Source organism: Lepisosteus oculatus, chromosome 1, assembly GCF_040954835.1.
Source record: "Lepisosteus oculatus isolate fLepOcu1 chromosome 1, fLepOcu1.hap2, whole genome shotgun sequence".
In the NCBI taxonomy this organism is placed as follows: domain Eukaryota; kingdom Metazoa; phylum Chordata; class Actinopteri; order Semionotiformes; family Lepisosteidae; genus Lepisosteus; species Lepisosteus oculatus.
Genome location: NC_090696.1, coordinates 6,138,531 through 6,157,869, shown reverse-complemented (window position 1 = coordinate 6,157,869; position 19,339 = coordinate 6,138,531). Strand labels below are relative to the sequence as shown.

Genomic DNA, 19,339 nt, shown 5'->3' with positions numbered 1-19,339 from the left:
CTGTTGCCTCTGAGACGTCGACGGTCTTTTCTGGTAGCATATGCTGCCCCCTGGCGGGGAGAATAATGAGCTGCTGTTAAAATGGAAAGTTCAGTGGAGTTGTAGATGTAATATATACCTTTTTCTCTTCTGCACGGTCAGTTTCAGTTGCTGAATACACTGAACCACTGCTGCTTGAAAATGAAAAGAAAATGAGTCACGAAAGGGTTGTTGTGGTATGAAAATGCATTCTGCAATGGTTTTCCTCTCTTGCTAATGGAATAAAACTCCAGAGTAAGCCATGCTTAAGAGTTTATTCTTCAAGCCTTAAAACCCTTTTTGCTCTTTATTTTAGTCATTTTTAGCATTTTAGAAGAATGTGGTTTCCTGTTATGACATTATTACTATGTCTATCTATTTATGACTATCTATTTTGTGATATTAATGTATTTGATAGACACTTTGTGACTTAGCATTTTTACTCATTTACACCGTTAAGACATTTTACTGAAGTGAAGAGCCCTTTGCCTCAGGGAATGACTATACTGAGATTTGATCCTACATCCCTCTGAATGCAATTCCAATTCCCTAACCACTGCTGCACCTTGGTTTGGCAATGAAAGCAGTGATAAAATATTTGCTTCATGGTGAAAGTCAAGCTTTCCTTCCAGAAACTGAGAAGTACAGTACTGCTTGATCCTAATCATTTTCCTTCAGCTTTGGGTTTGCTTAGTGCAATACAGAGCTTTGACAGAATTGCTCTCACTTACAACAACTTCTAATGAGCGTTTTGAATATTTATTATGTGCCTTTAGGGCTCTGTGAAGAACTATTTTTGATTCTACCCGTATAAAACACACAGGAGCTCAAGAGCTCCTTTGCTTTAAGTCAGTGGTTCTCGAACCACTTGGACCAAGTACCACCCCTGATCGAACCAAAGCATCCAAGTACCACCTGCAAAATCTCAATGGCCAGCATGAGTGAACGCGCACACACACCCACACACACATATCATAACAATAGCACTGGAGTGACACTGGTCCTTATGGTGGACTTGCGCTGCTTCAGAACTTTGTTTCCTTTGAAAAAATCAGCACACTTATCCTTCAAGAGCTTGGTAAAGTGCCGCCTCAGATGTGCTGGCTTCATGCTCTCGTTGCTGAGAATCTCACGGCACACGACACGCTCTTGGCTCTCGGCTCTCGGCTCTCCCTCCGTCCCGGTGTAAGTAAATAATTTGGATCGTACCGCCTTGTAGCCGTTTTCTGTCGCTTGCTTACACTAGCAGTGCTGTCTGTTCAGCAGAGCTGGTGTCGGTGGCCGACGTATAGTCCTCCCCGTTCTCAACGGGTGTGCGTGATCTATCGGAGCTTGGCGCATTTTGTATATTTTGTATACAGGTAGGCCAGTGCTTCCAAAGCATGCAGGTGTAGAACAGGACTTAATGCATTTTTATACAAAAATTCGTATTCTATATTCTGGTCGCTTGCAGATTAGAATGGCATATGTTTAGCAATAATATTATTTATTGTACCTGAAGGTTTCAGGTTGTTGCACAAAGCTAAGGTATGCGTATACGTGATCTGACAACTGGAATCAATTTCCTGTTGTTAAACTCTGTTTATTTCAGCCCTGACATAATACATGATTTTTGCGAGGGATTCATTTTCAATCACTTGTTCTCTTGGCGAATGTGGTGCTATGCTGTGTCTCTGAAAGCTCAAATGGAGTACGAGCACTCAAGCATTAGCGTGCGCTGTATCCACGTAGCAAAGTACGTAGGCTGCGTATTTGACATACAAACTAATTCGATTAAAATAGAAAATATGAAAACCCGTCTCAAGCTTTCTGAAACCGATTAAGTAAATTACAGATGAAAAAATGAGCATAATTTTGAATCATTCAATTTTTAATTCCCAATTTTTCAGTGCACACAACACATTTCCAGGGTCATTTGGCGTACCACAGTTTGAGAACCACTGCTTAAAGTGATTTATTTGTCCAGGCAGTTCAGCTTTCGAAATGCAAAACCTAGTTGAGCTTCAGTGATTAAAATCCACAGGGTTGATCGTGAGCCAAAGTGCTTTTGCTGGTTTCCTTCTGGTCTGAGCTGCAGCCGGTGTGAGGCGCGGTGAGGATGTTCTCTTGCTGAGCACCTCCCTGACACTCCCCTGTCTCCCGCTCAGTTCCTCAGGACCTGCGCCGATGTCTTCCGGCTCGTTCCTTTCCTGGTCTTCATCATCGTCCCCTTCATGGAGTTCCTGCTGCCCATCGCTCTCAAGCTCTTCCCCAACATGCTGCCTTCAACGTTTGAGACGCAGTCTAAGAAGGTAGGGGAGCAAGGCGCCGTCCAGGCCCAGTGATGAGCCAGTCAGCCTAAATACCACGTGTTTGTCCAGTGTGTGAAAAGCCAGACGGCCAGGCCAGGCCAGGCCAGGCCAGTTCATTGTCATGTGCACAAGTGCAATGAAATGCTTATTTGCATGTATGCTCCAAAACAAAGAATACAAAGACATTAAGGAAACACCAAAAACATAAACACAGAACAGCAGCAGGAACAACATCAAGTTAAATAACGTACGTTTTAGGAAAAAAAACACATCAGGATGAGCCAGTGGTAGGGGTGGAGGTCAGTAAGATACGATAAGATCACTTTATTAGCCATATTCGATTTCTTGCATTAGGAATTTGTCTTTTCGCATACCCCAGCTTGCTCACCGTGAGACACAGATACAGACAGCTCCTCTGTAATCTGACAGCTGAACCTGGACGTACGTGCCTTTAAGGGGAGAACATGCAGATCCCACACAAAAGGTTGAATTATACCAGAGTTGAATGATGCCAACCCCAGAGGTGTGTGGCCACCTCACGTGCTGCACCGCCACTGTGCCGCCCCTCACAGTAAGCCTCACAATCCTGTTTCATTGGCTCGCTGTTTCCCACCATTGACTGCATTTGTTGCAAATTTGTTCCATTTCTTATGCGACTTTGTTGTCCCAATACTTTTAGAAGACACCATATATGTACGTTTCAAAGCTAAAGTTGTGGAAGATGTTCGAAAATAAATGAGTTTCTTAAAAAGATAACGTGAGCAGTGTACATCTTTCATCAAAGATGGGGAAAAAAAATCCTGTGTCGATGAAGAAATTGCAATACGACTTTCTCAAACCTAAGGACTCTCACGATCTCATCAGTGGCTATATACTGGAATGGTCTGGACCGAAGGAATAGCTTTAAGAGGATGTCAAGCAGACGGCAAACATTTTTCGTAAAAGTGTCTCTAATACGTGGTTTTCCAGCCACATGCTTGACTTTCCAATTTGATTTTAAAGCAAGACAGTGTGTGTGTGTGGGGGGGTGTTGTTACAAGGGCAAATGTTCTTCAGTTGTTGAAAAGGTAGCACCAGTAAATGAGAGTGCATGAGTAACATGGTATGTGAAAAAGAATTGGGCAGTATCGTTTTATTTTCAGACGTTCAAGAAAACGTTTCAGTCACAGTGTGCCTGGCAGAGGAGCTCTTCAGGTAAGTGACTGAGGGACTGTGTAACGATTTTTACCTGCTGCCCTGTCTCAGGAGGAAAGATTAAAGAAGGAGCTGAGACTGAAGCTGGAGATGGCCAAGTTTCTTCAGGACACCATCGAGGAGATCGCCTTGCGGAACAAGGCCTCCAAAGGAAACGTCACCGCGGAGTTCTCCACCTTCTTCCAGAAGGTACAGCAACCACGGCCCCCTTTTCAGAACGTTTATATTCCGTTTCAGCATAAAAGGGTAGAAATGGTAACCAGTGTGTCTAAAAGTTCAGTACTCATCTACTACACTAAATGCACAGTAATCTTCACTCATTTCGTTTATGAGTATTAATAAATGATGAAAACTCCAGCTCCAGAGACATTTGACTCATTACGTACCTCTCGGTGCAAAATGGAACCCTGTGCTAGTTTCAGCCCTACTGCTCAGTAAACTGCAAAGCTGACAGTTCTTTTGTAAATCTCCCTTTCTTACCTGCCCCTGCTTGGAATTCAAGTCAAGAGTCAGAGAGTTAGGAAAAAAAACATCTTTTGGTATTATATCTAAACGCACGTTTGCCATTATGAAGATTCGCTCTAGAAGAGACCGCAGGTGCCCTCTTGTGGTCTCGCTGAGAATTGCAGCTTTACAGGAATTTTAGTCTGCTGTCACGAAAGCTGAGGTTGTTTTCAGCGTGAGCAGTTGGTGGTCTGAATTCAGCTGCCTCACATCCGGCTTCCACCAGACCCCCTTTTAATAGGTAATACTTCATACTGTCTAGACAGACATACACAAAGACTTAAAAACAGGGGAACCATATAAGATTTTTAAGGCTTAAGAAAATAACTTTCTATTTTATTTAAAAGACAAACTGGGCGGCAAACCTCTCTGTAAATGTAGCTCATGTATAGCTGTGAACAGCAAATGTCATGCAGCATAATTATATGAAGCTAAATTTAGCAATAGACTGCTACTCTCAGGTTTCAGGGTTCAATGAGGAAATTAGTTGAGTGCCCCATGCATATAAGAACAGGATTAAGGTTACAAACAAGAAGAGGCCATTTGGCTGATGTACTTCATTTATCCAAGGATGTCATCTGGCTGTTTTGTGAAGGATGCCAGGGTGACGTGGCTGGGTAGCCTGTTCCATCCTCTTGAGAAAGGAAATGCCACGTGTGTGAAACAAGTCCTTACCACCCCCCACCCCCGCAGTGTTTTGATATTTTGGAATGAGAAGATCTGACTGAAGGTTCTGTTCCTGTTTTTTTGTTTTTGCCCCAGATCAGAAACTCTGGGGAGAGGCCCAGCAACGAGGAGATCATTCGCTTCTCCAAGCTGTTTGAGGACGAGCTGACCCTGGACAATCTGACGCGGCCCCAGCTGGTGGCGCTGTGCAAGCTGCTGGAGCTGCAGTCCATCGGCACCAACAACTTCCTGCGCTTCCAGATCATCATGAAGCTCCGATCCATCCGCGCCGACGACAAGGCCAGTCCTGCTGCCCCCCCGGGGCTCTCGCTGGCGCCCTCTGTGCCTGATGGGCTGTAGATCTCGGAGATCAGTCGCCCGCGGCCCAGGCTGACGGCGCCCTGTGCTCGTCTTTGCAGCTGATCGCAGAGGAGGGGGTCGACAGCCTGAGCGTGACCGAGCTGCAGTCGGCCTGTCGCTCCCGGGGGATGAGGGCGCTGGGCGTGACGGAGGAGCGGCTCCAGGAGCAGCTCAAGCAGGTGGGACTTCTCCCGGTCGGAACGCCGCGGCTCTCCCACCTTGCAGCGCTCCTGCAGGCTCCAGAGGGGGCCGCAGTGTTAGGCTGCCCGGACGTCCTCATGCGTTTATCACAGGGATTTTTCCATCCTGCATTATGTCACGTACCCCTCCTCAAGTCCAGACTGGGGAATGTAAGTGTTTGAAAGGGAATGGCTGGAAAATGAAAAGCACCTGTCCTGCAGGTAAGTGGGAGTGTGAAGCCAGGGGGGCGGACCTGAGTTTTCTGCGGAGGATGCTGATGGGAATCTCTGCTCTTGGCAGTGGCTGGAGCTGCACCTGAACCAGCAGATCCCTACCTCCCTGCTCCTGCTGACCAGGGCCATGTACCTGCCGGACACGCTGTCGCCCGCGGATCAGCTCAAGACCACCCTGCAGGCCCTGCCCGAGATTGTGGTATGTGTCCTGAGCGCAGAGCCGTGCGGAAGGCCGAGCTTTGTCTGAGTTTGTCGGTGGTGGGTGTTATCAGGTATGCGCCAGCGGTAGACAGATAGTGATAGTGATAGTGGCGAATTGATCAGAGCTTCTCATCTGGTTGTTTCTTGACGGAGGCCAGGGTATCAACTTCAACAACATGACTAGGTAGCTCGTTCCCCTCTCACACAGCCCTTGGTGTAAAGAAGTGCCTTCTGTCCTGTATGTGTTTGACGTTCATCTCATTAACGTTTTCTTTTGCAATAACGTGGCAGTCCTGAATGTAACTGTAAATCCTGTGAAGACAGTGGCTCCCCGATTTGGCCTTGCAGGTGTTTGTCATGGTATTAGACTCGTTTTATTGAGTGTGATTTTTCGCATATTCTGCGACCTTTGACAAGACCTGTTTGACATGAGTCATGTGCAATGAGAAACAGCTCACTGGATGTCAGACTGCAGTTATAGGCTGTGTTTCCAGTTGTACACCTCCAGCGTGTACAGCAGATACAGCTCAGGTAGCTCTAGAGTGAATTGTAGTGGTTGAGCAGTGCTGCTGGTGTAGAGGGTGGGTGACCGGAGGTCTCTTGCCGGCTCTCTCAGGCCAAGGAGGCTCGGGTGAAGGTGGCAGAGGTGGAGTGCTACGAGGTGGACAACAAGACCAAGCTGGAGAACACGCTGGAAGAAGAGGCCGCCATCAGGAAGGAGAACCAGGAGCGCGAGCAGGAGCGGCTGGCGGATGCCGCAGAGAAGGCCAAGGAAGAGCTGCAGGTGGGCGCGGGCGTAGGGGGGCTTGGCGGGGGGGCAGGAGCGGGGGCTCGTATGACATCACTGTCCCCACACTTCTCACATGAATCCCCGACTTGTGCACGAGTCCTGGGAAGCTCAGACCTTTTTCAAACATGCTTTTGTTTACCTTTTAGAGGCTCAATCTAGTAAATTAAAAATGCGTGAGGAGGAAAAAGGGGGTTTCATTTTCCATTCATGTGTAGGCCTGTGATCTAGCGTCACTTGGTCAAATACTGGGGCGCCTCCTCGTGTGAGGGATGGGGTGTCCCCGTGCGCCCCGAGGGGTGTAGAGCTGTGTGCTGACGGGAGGCCGCCCTGTCCCCTCCTCAGAAGGACGTGGACTCGGCGGTGGAGATGGAGGCGGCTGCCGTCGATGTGAAAAAAGGGCAGACAGGCGTGGACATGGAGCAGGAGCTCGCCAGCATCGACCTGGCCATTCACTCGGAGACCCTGAAGGACACGGCCCCCGTCCTAGAGGGGATTAAGGTAGGAACCGAACGTCCTGCGCCAAAAGCATCATCCTCTTCCTCTACACTCTGCAGACTTCCTTACATGGCCGATCTCTCTGTGACGAGATCAGTTCTCAACTTCCCCTTGTGCACGCCAAACATGCTATGAAAGTGTCTTCTCGCTGTCGCATTACAAGCACACTAAGCTATAGTAGAATCATGTGTTGTATCAGACATCGTTTTTCTTAAGAAGGGCCTAAACAGCTTTAAGAGTTGACTTTGTCTCGGAATTGTCCTGAAGGACTGAGTGCCAAGGGTGTCCTCCTGCCTCCTGTCAGTGTAGCTAGCTGGCATTACTTCTAGGTCATACATCTGCCAGGTCCCTTGGAATGACCACCTGGAGTCACCACAATGCAGACGACTGCTGAAAGAATAGCACTGATGCCATGTCTTCTGTCCTGATGTATGGTGCAATGTAGTCTGAATCTGTTACTTTCTGCTATTTCAGCCAAAAGAAAGTTGTGAGTGTATCTGCTGTGACGTCGTCTTTGCTTTCCCTAAATTCATCTGGGAGCAGTGCTGACAGAATAACACCAGGGGCTGTTTTCCTTTCTTTCTGGTTAACCTTCCGGACGTGAGTTTCTTTGCACAGGGAGCCACAGGAATGGACTCATTTAACACTCGTCACAGCTACCTTTCCCAACCGCTTCATTTTGAAGCCTCTTGGTTGGTGCCACACCTGTTTTTATTTTATTTTAAAGGACACCCTTGATTTCCCGAGTAACCAAGAAAGGTAGTAATGGTAATCAGTTGCAAAATGGAAAGTTCCCAGCCTTTACAGTCTTCTGAGAATGTTAAAGGTGAATTTCTTGGGTTAAAGTGGGCGTTATTTAAAAAGCTCTCAGAAGCCAGCTCTAATTCCAGTTATCCCAGTTGAAATGTTTGCCTTTGGTTTGTGTCATGGCCCATTTTCATCACAGTAAAGTGATGGTTTGGGTTTCTGTTTCTGCGACACACTCGTCGGTTTGTCGAAGACAGTCATTCCAGGCGTGTGTTTTCTGTGTGTTTTCCCATGCTGCACAGTTTGAGCAATGGCAGAAGTTTCTTCTCATCCAGGTTAGAGGCTTGCTTTCCCTTCCACCCCTCCCGGTCTTCTGGTGTGTGTTGTTCCGGGGCGTGGGGACCCCTCGTGTGTGTGTGAGAACCGTTTACCTTTTTGGTTCGAAATCCATGTGGATGTTGCCAGAGGCGTTTTGGCTGACAGGCACCTGCCCAGCCTCTCTCTAGCCTGGTCCCCCAAGAACCATTATCCTGAGGCATCATGAATCGGACTTGCCTTTTCTGTTTTTGCAGGCATGCTGGATGTAGTGTTTGCAGTCCTTAGAGCAGCAGTATGTGTCACTCCCAGCTTGTAAAATGTCTCTTGTATTTGCTGAAGGCAACTGTTTATGCTGAGATAAGTGTAAGGGAGAAGTGAGTCAACAGTGCCCTAGTGTCTACCACCCTCATGCGCACTGTAAAGTCAACACAGTTGCTCATGTCCTGAACTGATAAAGTAACTATGAGCAGCACACAGAGTTCTCACCCCACCTCTCCCCTGTGCTTCATTTTGTGGGCTTGCTCATTTTGAAGTTATCTGGACTTTATAGACGGCGCACCAAAGCAGAACTGTTAACAGTAATATTTTATTGTTAAAAGTGTTTTTGAGTTTAATGTGCTCCTTAAAAAACTGACACGAAAAGATAACATCTCTTTGTATGACCTTTAATCCAATTCCTGTTATGACTCGAAACATACAGACAGCTACGTTCTGCATTATTTTTGCTTATGAGTATAGCTACAATAAAAAATATACCAGTCTGCTGTTTTCAAGTATCTAAATTCAATTTTGTTCCTCCTTTTTCATTTTGCCCTGTTAAAAATAGATGCAAGCAAACATCTGCTACTTTCAGTTAATGCCCTGCCTGTTATAGAGCTCATTTTGACTGCTGTCCTAAGGAAAATATTTGAGGCAGGATGTTGTGTTTTTAAATTTAAGGATCTGTTTAAAAAAGAAACATTTTTAATGTTGGTCACTCAGATTTGTTACTGTTTATCAGAATGTGCAAATACATTGGCACCGAAGATAAACATTCAGGGCTTAAGACAAACTTTTTCTCAGTCCTCATTTCCTTGACCGAAGAACTGTGGCATTCACTGCTTGGGTCTGCAGACGTGCCATTTCTAAACTTTGGTTTCTTCTTTAAACATGTACTGTTTGTTAACAGTTCGGTAAAGAGGCTGTTCTTCCTATTGCAGGACATTAATGTGCAGTAAAAGCTAGCATAATAAAGCCGAATTCACTCCTGGCTCCAATGTTGTAGAGCTCTGTGTGAAGCACATTAACAGCTCTTTGAGAAGTACTTCAGCAGCATTAAATGTGGCTACTGATGGAGCAAGCTGAATTTGAATAAATAATCCGTGGAAGATTAATCCCTCAATTAACTTAAGCCTGGAAAGATACGATACCTATGACAAAGTGCCTCTTGTCCTCTGCTGTGGCCTTCTGAGTCCGACAGGAACCCCTGATCACCCAGCCATTTAATGAATTTCACACTTGTTCAGATGGTCTGGGTTAGAAATTGAAACATTTTTTTTTTTCGAGAAAGTGTTTTTAAGAACCATTGTCTCTATTGATTGGGTGAATGTAGAATAGAAAGCTAATGAAGATGGGTTTATTTTTCCCAGCTCCCCCAATCTCCCAGCTATTGTTCATTTTTAAATTCCACCAGACTGCTTTGTTAAGAATCACAGCACATCCTTAAAAGTGGTTTGCTTTTGCCTTTCCAGTTGTGTCAGAGCAGCACACTCAAGCAACAGAAGCAGCTTTTCAATGTTTGTTTTTCAAAAATGAAAGAGTCTTCTGCTGTATTTATGTGGCTTGTAGAAATATCCATTGTTGTGTGCCTGTATGCCCTGTGGTGATTTGACATGGTCCTGCCCAGGTTTTCTCCATTAAACAGAACATTTGTGTGCGTCTCAAATGTAAAACTGAGCTGTAGGTGCACAATTATATTTGCTGAAGTGTACCATTTTAAATATTGCAAATATTCCTAATAAGTGTAACATAAGCACGAGAGTGTCCCCATATGTTTGAAACACGTCAATATAAATGTGTACAGTGTGAACGAGCACACTATCTGCAGCAGTGTGTACTGTATGTAATTATGGAGGATTGTGCCTGACTGCTCAGTTTGTGCTTTTTCTGTGGTCAGGGAGAGGAAATCACCAAAGAGGAGATTGACATGCTGAGCGACGCTTGCACCAAGCTGAAAGAACAGAAGAAGCTGCTCACCAAAGAGAAGGGGGAGCTGGAGGAGCTGAAGGATGATATCCAGGAGTACAATGAGGTAATGGCACACCAGCGCCAGTGTAAAAAACCCAAACCGTCTTTGATCTCAGACTAGTTCAGAGTTCCCCACCCTGGATGGCCAGATGTGTGAGAGTGTGCAAGGCCGGGTCTGGCCAAGACTGGACTGAGGAAAAGTCAGGTCTTTCTATGTGTTAGAGTGCTTATAGTGGTGCTAGTGGCTTGACTGAGCTGAATGATCCTTAAGAGGTGTTATGCAGAAAATTAATAATACAGCTTTATTCAGAAATGTGTTGTTCAAATGAGACATTTGTAGGCATGATACAGTTCAAAGTTTATTGAATTTAAATAGTGGATATCCTCAGTGCTGGGCTTTCCAGTGTGTGACAACATATCAGAACTGGAATTTCTCTGGTTCTGTGAAACCCGTCACATATGTGATGGACATGAAGTCATGCATACTGACTAGTGTGTACTGACAGATGCATTAACACGTGGTGAAAATGAGCCCACTGCAAAGTATGAGATTTAGATGACCATATCATATTAAAAAGGCATCTCCCCCGTGTGCGGTCACAGGGTTCATAGCCGCAAGCCAAGACATGAAAAACACACACTTGTCTATTTCTAATCGGTTGGTTATAAGAGAAAATATTGATTGTTCTACATTTATTAGGCAAAGGTTAAATTCCAAACCACTGTCTTCCGTGCTTGGGCAGAGATTTGAGTAAACAGAGTGAGACTTTCTCTTACCCGTTAGCTTTTCCCACTGTCATGTAGGACCTGGAGGAGATTAAGAAGGAACTGTCCAAGACTGGCCAGGAGACGGTTGTACAGGAGTCCAAGGCCAGCAAGCGCCTCTCAAAGAGAGTGAACCGCATGATCGGGCGTATCGACAAAATCATCTCGGAGCTGGAGACCGATGTGAAAGAGCTGGATGGGCAGATGGATAACGAGACCACTCCTCCTATTGGGTAAGAGCCTCATTCTGGCCAAAGCCAGATTTCTCCCAGCCCATCTCTGCCTAAGTCGCCATGGTGCTTGCTGTGAAATATCCTGCAGTGTTGTGTTTCTGCTGTCTACAGTAAAATGGTGGTGGAAGCAACTGATCCAGCTGATCCAGAGGTTATAAATAATAGGGGTTCCCAATCTTTCAACATTTGAAACTTGCTTAGAATTGTACAGTATTTCTAGGTTTTCAGAGATGCACTGAAGCACTTAACAGCAAGAATACAAATCTAATTAGTGCAAAGAGTATGTTGTTTTTTTTAAAGTTCTCTTTCAATTTCTGCATTGCCAACATCCAGTCTCTTGGTTTGGTGCCTTTTTTATTTTGACAAAAAAAAGAAAACAGTGTATCATTCTTCATCATTCTCCTTTTAACATTAAATTCAAATATTATTGCTACACCTGAAGACACCTCACCTACACTCTGCACTTACAGTACTGTATATTTAAAGGGCAGGTTTGCCACCTTCTAGTCTGATCTCATCAAATCTCACATACTAGCAACCCTGTGCTGCAAGTCATATAGATGGACCAATAGGTGCCTCTCTTCCCGCTAAATCAAAATTGACAAAAATGCAATACCCCAGTACAGTCGAACAGTCACTAGGGACTCTGTGCTGTAATTCATGTGATGTCATGTTCAACCCAGATCTGCCTGCTTGGTCATTGCAGATCTCCTGGCATTGTTTCTAGGAGTAGATGTGTTAACCCTGGTGTTGCGGCTGTCTTCCTCTCGATTGGCAAATGAATGAGCTCACTCGTCTACCTGACCCGCTGTTATCCTGGCAGTGCTGCACGTCACAGGCGCATGAAGGGGGTCCCCCCCTCTGTGTAAGGGGCTTTGGGATCCTTTGTGATAGGAAGTGCAATATAAATGCAATTCATTATCATGAAATTGGAATCTGTAGTTGTCATTTGAAGAATTACATGCAAATTCACTGTTAAGTGCAAGGCTGAGTCAGTGATGTTTTTTTATAAAATGATTTCTGCGACAATTAAGATCTCAAACCAGCTGATGCTTATCGTGGTTTTGATTTTGACTTTGGTGTTTGTGTACTATCAGTTTCATAATTTTTTTTGTGGAGACAGTTTGTTGAGTTGTTTTTTTGCTTCCCCTTTATAATTTCTGGGTTTTTTTCCCCAAATCATTTAACACTTAACCCTTCATCAGCTGGAGGTTCTTGCAAGGCTGAAATATATAGAGCAATCCGCGTTATTTGAGACTTGGATGCAGGATGAAACGGAGCCCTGGCGTGTAGCCTTTTGCACGCTCCTCGCTGTGAGCCAGTCCACCACCATCTTGCTTCCTGTCAGGCCTAGTAACCGTTTCCTGTATGCAGCATTTACTTCGCCTGTAGGGAGAACCTCATCAGCATCCACGAGCTCATCGGCGTGATGCGGCAGATCCAGAATATCCCCGAGCACAAGCTGCAGAGCATCGCCGTTGCGCTGGACGAGAACAAAGACGGCAAGATCGACATCGACGACGTCCTCAAGGTAACACCGTCCCCCTGCCGCCTTGCCCAAAGAAGGGGCTCCCCTGTGGCTCCCCCAGACTGAGGAGCGCTGGTGTGGTGCTCTGTCTTCCCTGAGGGGAACGTAAGCTCCTTCACAACGTCCGAACAGAGCACTGAAATGCTCCCCTCCTGAAGAGGGAATTTATTCTGATATTAGCATGTGCTATTTACATAATACTAGTACTTCTTTAAACTGGGTTTACAGCTACCCATATGTGTTATAATGTTCTCTCCACATTGCAGCTGGATGGACAAACTTCAGGCAGCATTGCTGTATTTTTGCCTCTCGGTCTCTAGGATGGTAACAAAAGAGAACGGGAGCCTTTTGGCTCAGTGTGCGCATTGATTGGTAGTGCGTTTGATCTAAGAATGTTTTTTTGGTATTTAAAAAAAATTCTAGAGATTGATTCTTGAATGCTTTGCTCCTGTAACCAAGCACCTACTTCTTGCTTTGAAAAGTGTCACCGGTCTTGAATATCCTTTAATTAAAGGCGTGACCTTTGCTCTTCAAATCAAGACAGGATCTCTTATTTCAAACATTTTTAAATGATTCCTTTACGTTTTGTCTGCTTTGCCAGAAATGTGTATGATTTTCTTCTCATTGCTTGTGTGGAAACCCAGTGAGGGTCAGGCCTTCCTCAGATTTTAGACTCTTTACCCAGAAGGACGAAGTTTGCCTCTGTCAGATTTCCTATTACCCAAGCCCCTGTTGACCTGTGTCTGCCGCAGGTGGTGGAGCTGATTGACAAGGAGGACATCGATATCTCGACCGACCAGGTGGCAGAGATCATGGTGATGCTGCAGAAGGAGGAGAGGCTGGTGGAGAAGGAGAAGGCCAAGGAGAAGGCCGAGAAGGAGCAGGCAGCTGAAGTTCAAAACTGACCCGACCCACAGGCCCCCACGGCCCACCGCAGCGCCGAAGCCGGCTGGCAAAGCACCCGCCCTCGACATTTTTATGACCACCGATGTTTTCGTGTTTTCAGGAGAGCTGGGGACTTCATTCTCAACAGGGGAGAGCAGGCCTTCCTTGAGTTTTCAGAAAAAGAGCCCCCGGTTTTTCAGAAATGAAAAAAGTAGTAAAACAAAGCTATTTTATTCTGTTCTGGTCAGTCTGAAATTGATTGTTGACGGTTGGAAATATATTTTTTTCTTTTCTGAAAAAACAAATGCAGCAATGGTTGATGACGAACTGTGTACTCATCGCACACCTGAACAAAAAAAGAGGAAAAAAAGATATTAATGAAATTGAAAGTATTATTTAAGTTAATGCAATTTACCTTTCATTTTAATGAAGAAATGTCATTATAAAACACTTTGAAATCCATAAAAAGTGCATCTCAGTGCACACATAAATAGTTCTCATTGCTACCATTCCAGAGGCATGGGAGTAGTGATTTATTTCCCAAAATGTATTTTTATTTTTAATATTAAGCAGGTATTTGCTTTGTAATCAATTAAATTATTATATTGAATGTTTTCTTGTGATGTGGGAGGTCTTCTGAATAGCACTGCCTTGTACTCCAAGATTAAGACTTGCTAATATTTAAAAATTAATTCAATTAAAATTAAACAAATGTAATGGGATCAAAACTGATAATAGGACGCAGTATTTGCAATGTTTTTGTTTTTTCTTGTTAGCACTGAATGTTTAAAAAATTCAAAACAAACTGATAGTGCTTGTTGCCTGTGTATGATCACTCTATACTGTACTCGGAGAGTACAAACTCCTTCCTTGTGTATTTAACAGCATTAGTCTGTATTATGATTCAATGAAATCTGAATTGTTTCTTTGGGGTTCATGCTTATTACATTATTACAGTTGAAAAGTGTTTATTTTTTAGATGATGGCTTATTAAACCCATGAATTATGAAAAGACCCATATCACTGAGGAGATAGTTGTGGATGTATGGCATGTCCCAAACCAGGACAAAACAATTCATGAAGATCTTTTGTGAAGATTCCTTAAAGAGGCCACATGTTAGCTGGTCAGGCACACATTAGCAGTGCTTTTAACTCAGTTGTTGCTGTGCACAGAGCATTTGTTTCAGCATATACTGTAATGTAATTTCTGTATGTGCCTTTGCATGGGGGTGTAACTACAAAGGTAGGTCAGTATGAAGAGTGCAATTATTCATCAAGTGGACTTTGCGGGAGGGGAGATCCGTTCTGTCTTTCAGCACAGTCCCTTTGCCTGTCCACACACCCTTCCGCTGTTGCCAGTTCCTGGATGCTCCCGAGTCGCTGCTGTGTGGTTCTGAACTAAGCTGCGCTCTTGGCCTCACCATGGATGGGGGTGCGTTGTCATGTTGCAGGATGACCCCAGTGACCCAGTGGGAGAGTGCCTTACTGTGCCCTGTGTGCGTTACTGGCTGAGTCTGTTGCTCTTGTGCCAGGTGATAAGAACACCTTCCTGATCCCAGAATACAACAGCTTTTCTGCTGCTGGTGGTGATGGGGGCTTCCATTGCAGAGATACCCCGTTACTTCTGGGGTGGCACAGAGAAACAAATGGTCCATGCATGTGACAAAAAAATCACTGCCTTCTTCCTACTGCTGGCGGAGGTTTCCTGCCTGTTTGCCGGGGAGCGTGCCTGACACCGCTGCTGAACGAGTGTCTGCTGACCCTCTTGCTCTTGTGCAGGGGCAGCCATCTTTGCAGCCTGACCACTGGCACTGCATACAGGAAGCAGGGAATTCAGCGAATGACTCTCACTTCCCAATTCCATATCAGAATGCAACTGTTTTACACAAGTGCACGGGTAGTGGCAGAAAAAAAAGCTATTGGTTAATTGGTTTATCCTCTTACAGTTATGAAAGAATGAATAGAATTCCATGTACAGAATTGACAAGAAAGGGAAGCATGCGGATTGTGGCCAGCTAATAATTAAAGGGAAAATGAGCAGCATTTTGAGTAGGGTGGGGGAAATGAAGGCCTGAATTAAATGTTCAGAAGATACAGCGCATCTCAGACAATCAGCTGACTTGAGACTGAAGTGTCCAGTTTGATTTTCTTGATTTGCAGGTCATTTCTGTGTTATCTGATCTGGTTTTCTTTGCATGTGTGAGAGAAATAGTATAAGTGCTAACAGAACAGTTGTTGGGAAAAGGCACTCGCTGATAAGAGACAATATCACTCTTAATCGGTGAAAGATAAGGTGTGAAAAAATGCTACTGACCCCCTCAGAAGTAATAGTAGTAACAGGTGTGCAAATGCATACTTTTAGCTGTTGTATTGGGAGTTGCGGAAGTCCAAAAGGAACCGACTCACTTTTTGTGTCTAAATGTGGTTACAAAATACACAGTGGTTTCAGCTAGTATTTGCACACCTGCTGTACAGTCAATTTTTGGAGCTTCTGTATTCGTAAAATCCGTAGAGTAGTACATTCTAGTGGTACGTACCTGATGCTTTTGATTTGCTTAAGAGGTTTGTTTCTATGGGTTTTTGTTCTCGGTCTTTGGCGATTGCCTAAGAAAATTTGTCTGATGATCTTCCTGTCTGAACTGAACTATGTGCAACATCTTGCATTGTGGTGTCATATCTCTTCTGATTATTCTGACTGCTTTTCTTAAATATTTGCAGCCCTGTTGCCGAAATCTTCAGTGCTACTAGATATAAGCTAAACACACTAAAAAGCCTATGCATAATTGCACTATGAAATTATATTCAGCTTTTTAAGATTTGATTTGTTACTCAGGTAGAAATATTGTTGGCAGCTGTCATGAGGGCACACAGCAGTGTGCGAATTGAAATGGAAAACACTATGTCGTGGCTGTATGCAAGCTGAAGATGAAATTTTGTACTGTATGTCTGAAATAAGGGGCACAAGTATGTAAAAGCTATAGGTTATAGCAAGCCTTGAGAGGTTAAGTTGGTTTTAAGACTGACCTATATAAGGATGTGTTTTGCAACATCAAACTGGAATGTGTTTTTCTTGTCTTTTAATGTAATCACTCAGTGTTCACCAGCTCCTGTGTGTGGAAAATGTTTTTTTTTTCAAGTCTGCTTGAAGTATCAGCATACTTCAGAAGATGGCAACACTAGATGCCTTTCAGATGCATTTCTGTGTGTGGTGGCAAAAGCAGCATCCTTCTGCAGTAGGTGAGAGCAGACCCGTAGGCACTGCAATTCAGAAATGGCGGAAGGGTTATAGGAAAGCAGTTTATATTGAACATTTGGACATCGTTTGGCCCTGGGTAAGTCCAAGTGTACTAGTATAAAGTGCTTGAGAAATATAAGTAGTGACCATAAATATGCTTGAGGTTTGAATCTGGTTGCAAATTCTAAAAGGTGAATGCATTTGAATTTAAAGTAGTAGTGTTTTGTTTTAAAGCAAGCAATATAAAGGGTTCAGATGCATCCAGTAAAAAAAGCGGGTGTATTCTCTAATAACTAAACTCATATCTGTTCCGTATGTTTCATGTTTTGTTCCTTATGTTTGGCCACATATACTTATTAAACCATTTGCCTTGTCCTGGAGTATATTGCTTTTACTTAATGGCCCTCAGGCATTTGCTGCGTCTCTGAAACTGCAGTTGTCGGTCTGTGCTCGCGGCGGCTCTCAGCCACCTTGTGCAGTGCTGCAGGAGGGGCTGGTGGGAGCTGAAGTCCCTGGCAGGTTTGCATCGTTGTTGTGATAGATCAAAGAATCATAAATATTTGCAAATGAAGAAATAAAGAGCTAACAGTTAAAAGAAAAGATTTGCATCGTGGGAGAAATGCCCACCTTCTCCTGGCGTGATCTGTGCCCAATGTAAAGCTAAACCTGGACGGTCCAAACCGATAACACTACGGAATAGCAAGGACTGGGAGTAGGTATGTTTTTTAAGTCATTAAAGATGAAGAATGTAAGTTACAGCATCAGAATGGAAATACTTTAGCTTTACCCTGCTACAGATTGTGGAGAAGGTGCACTGTACTGTGGTCTCCGAGAGGTTTTTTTCTGCAAGACACGTTTCAAAAGCCGTAGTTCCATAACTCTCCAGATTTATTTTTCACTATGAAAAGCCTTCTTAAAGCATAATACAGCTTCAGGCTCATAGGAAGTGTCTTACTCGGAATGAGGGTCTTGTCTCTTGCACATTGGTAGCAACGGTTTTGGACTGCTTCAGACCGGGGGTGGTTCTAGCATACAGCATTTGTTTTGGGGATCTGTCCGATTAGCAGTGCTTGGGCAGAGACTAAAGTGATGAAAACTTTCTGTGATAATTTGGCTTCGGGCCACATTTACACTATATACACACTGGCTATATACACACTTCTGGCTGTGTGTATATAGTGCATGTTATAGGCCCTTCAGTGTTGAAAAGACTTTTCTAGATGCTAGTGCACAGGTAAACATTTTAAAGAACTGCTGCCTTGGTGGGCAATGTCTTGGAAATTCAGAAATAACTTTTTCTGCATGTTCCTTTAAAGAGGATGAAACGGCCGCGCTGGGGTTAGTATAGTGCTGGGGCCCTGGGTTCGGTTCCAGACCTGTGGTGCTGTCTGTGTGGAGTTTGTATGTTCTCCCCAGATTCACATGGCTTTCCTCTGGGTGTTCCGGTTTTCTCCCACAGTCCAAAGACATGCTGACAGGCTCTCTGGCTAACTGGGGAGAGTTTCTGTGTGCCATGTGGTGTGCCCTGCCTTGCTGGGACAGGCTCCAGCTCCCCCACTGTACTGTTCTGGATACCGTGGTTAGAACATGGATGGGTGGATGGATATTCCTTACAAGTCATGTCTGTGAAGTACGTTGTTGCCCAGTGAGTAAAGATAAGATCACTTTATTGGCCGTATACAATTTCCTGTATTAGGAATTTGTCTTTGCACATATCCCAACTTGCTCTCCTTGAGACACACAGACAGGGAGAGAGCAGCTTGGGGTCAGAGCGCAGGGTCTGCCATTGTACAGCGCCCCTGGAGCAGTTGGGGTTAAGGGTCTTGCTCAGGGGCCCAACAGAGTAGGATTCCTCTGCCGGCTGTGGGATTTGAACCGGCAACCTTCCAGCCACAGGCACAGGTTCTGAGCCACAGTGCCACCACTCCGCCCATATTCCATGAAGGAACTTCCATAAAGGAATGTTATCTTTTACTTTCTAAATATAATTTTATGTCTTTTCAATTTTGTGAGATTTTTTTTCTACTAGTTCTGTACTATACATGCTCTCTGCCTGGTACTGAATGCTCTTTTTCCTAGAAACTGCAGTCCTTTGCAGGGATATCAGTGATTTTCTGCTTCTTTGCCTGGTAGTGGACATACCTGATCACAGGGAGACTTAAGGCGTCTCTTTCCTGTTATCAGTGTTGCTTGTTCAAATGTGTCATTGTGAGTGAACTAATCGACGTGCTGTTACTCAGACAGCAATCAAGCACTGGTGCTGTGCACAACAGCCAAGAACGTCATACTGTTCACAGTGCGGGCCATTGGTCTGTGTGTGTGTAATTTGTGGGGATTTTTTGTGCAAGTCGTGACCCCCCCAACAAATTTTTGTCTTGCTGATTAACTTACTGCACTTTGCATAGCTCGGGACTATATGTATTCCCTGTAGTTACGGTTTTTATCTAAGCAGTTATTTGAAGATTATTCA

At 44.5% G+C, this 19,339-nt stretch overlaps 1 protein-coding gene across 5 annotated transcripts in view; it reads left to right on the top strand.

Moving 5' to 3' along the window:
• letm1 (leucine zipper-EF-hand containing transmembrane protein 1) overlaps positions 1-17,244 on the top strand; it is a 33,464-nt gene extending 16,220 nt beyond the window's left edge. Inside the window, exons 4-15 of one of the 5 annotated variants that reach the window (XM_015344386.2) lie at positions 2,166-2,309; positions 3,555-3,692; positions 4,770-4,973; positions 5,093-5,212; positions 5,514-5,645; positions 6,264-6,431; positions 6,783-6,935; positions 7,982-8,014; positions 10,153-10,287; positions 11,028-11,221; positions 12,596-12,752; positions 13,502-17,244. In XM_015344386.2, the coding sequence (XP_015199872.2) occupies positions 2,166-2,309; positions 3,555-3,692; positions 4,770-4,973; positions 5,093-5,212; positions 5,514-5,645; positions 6,264-6,431; positions 6,783-6,935; positions 7,982-8,014; positions 10,153-10,287; positions 11,028-11,221; positions 12,596-12,752; positions 13,502-13,654 (1,731 nt within the window). In that variant the 3' untranslated portion in view covers positions 13,655-17,244. Of the gene's footprint in view, positions 1-2,165; positions 2,310-3,554; positions 3,693-4,769; positions 4,974-5,092; positions 5,213-5,513; positions 5,646-6,263; positions 6,432-6,779; positions 6,936-7,981; positions 8,015-10,152; positions 10,288-11,027; positions 11,222-12,595; positions 12,753-13,501 lie in introns of all 5 variants that reach the window. The other 4 variants (XM_015344387.2, XM_015344385.2, XM_015344388.2 and 1 more) reach the window with 4 other exon arrangements.
• The last annotated feature ends 2,095 nt before the right edge of the window (positions 17,245-19,339 follow it).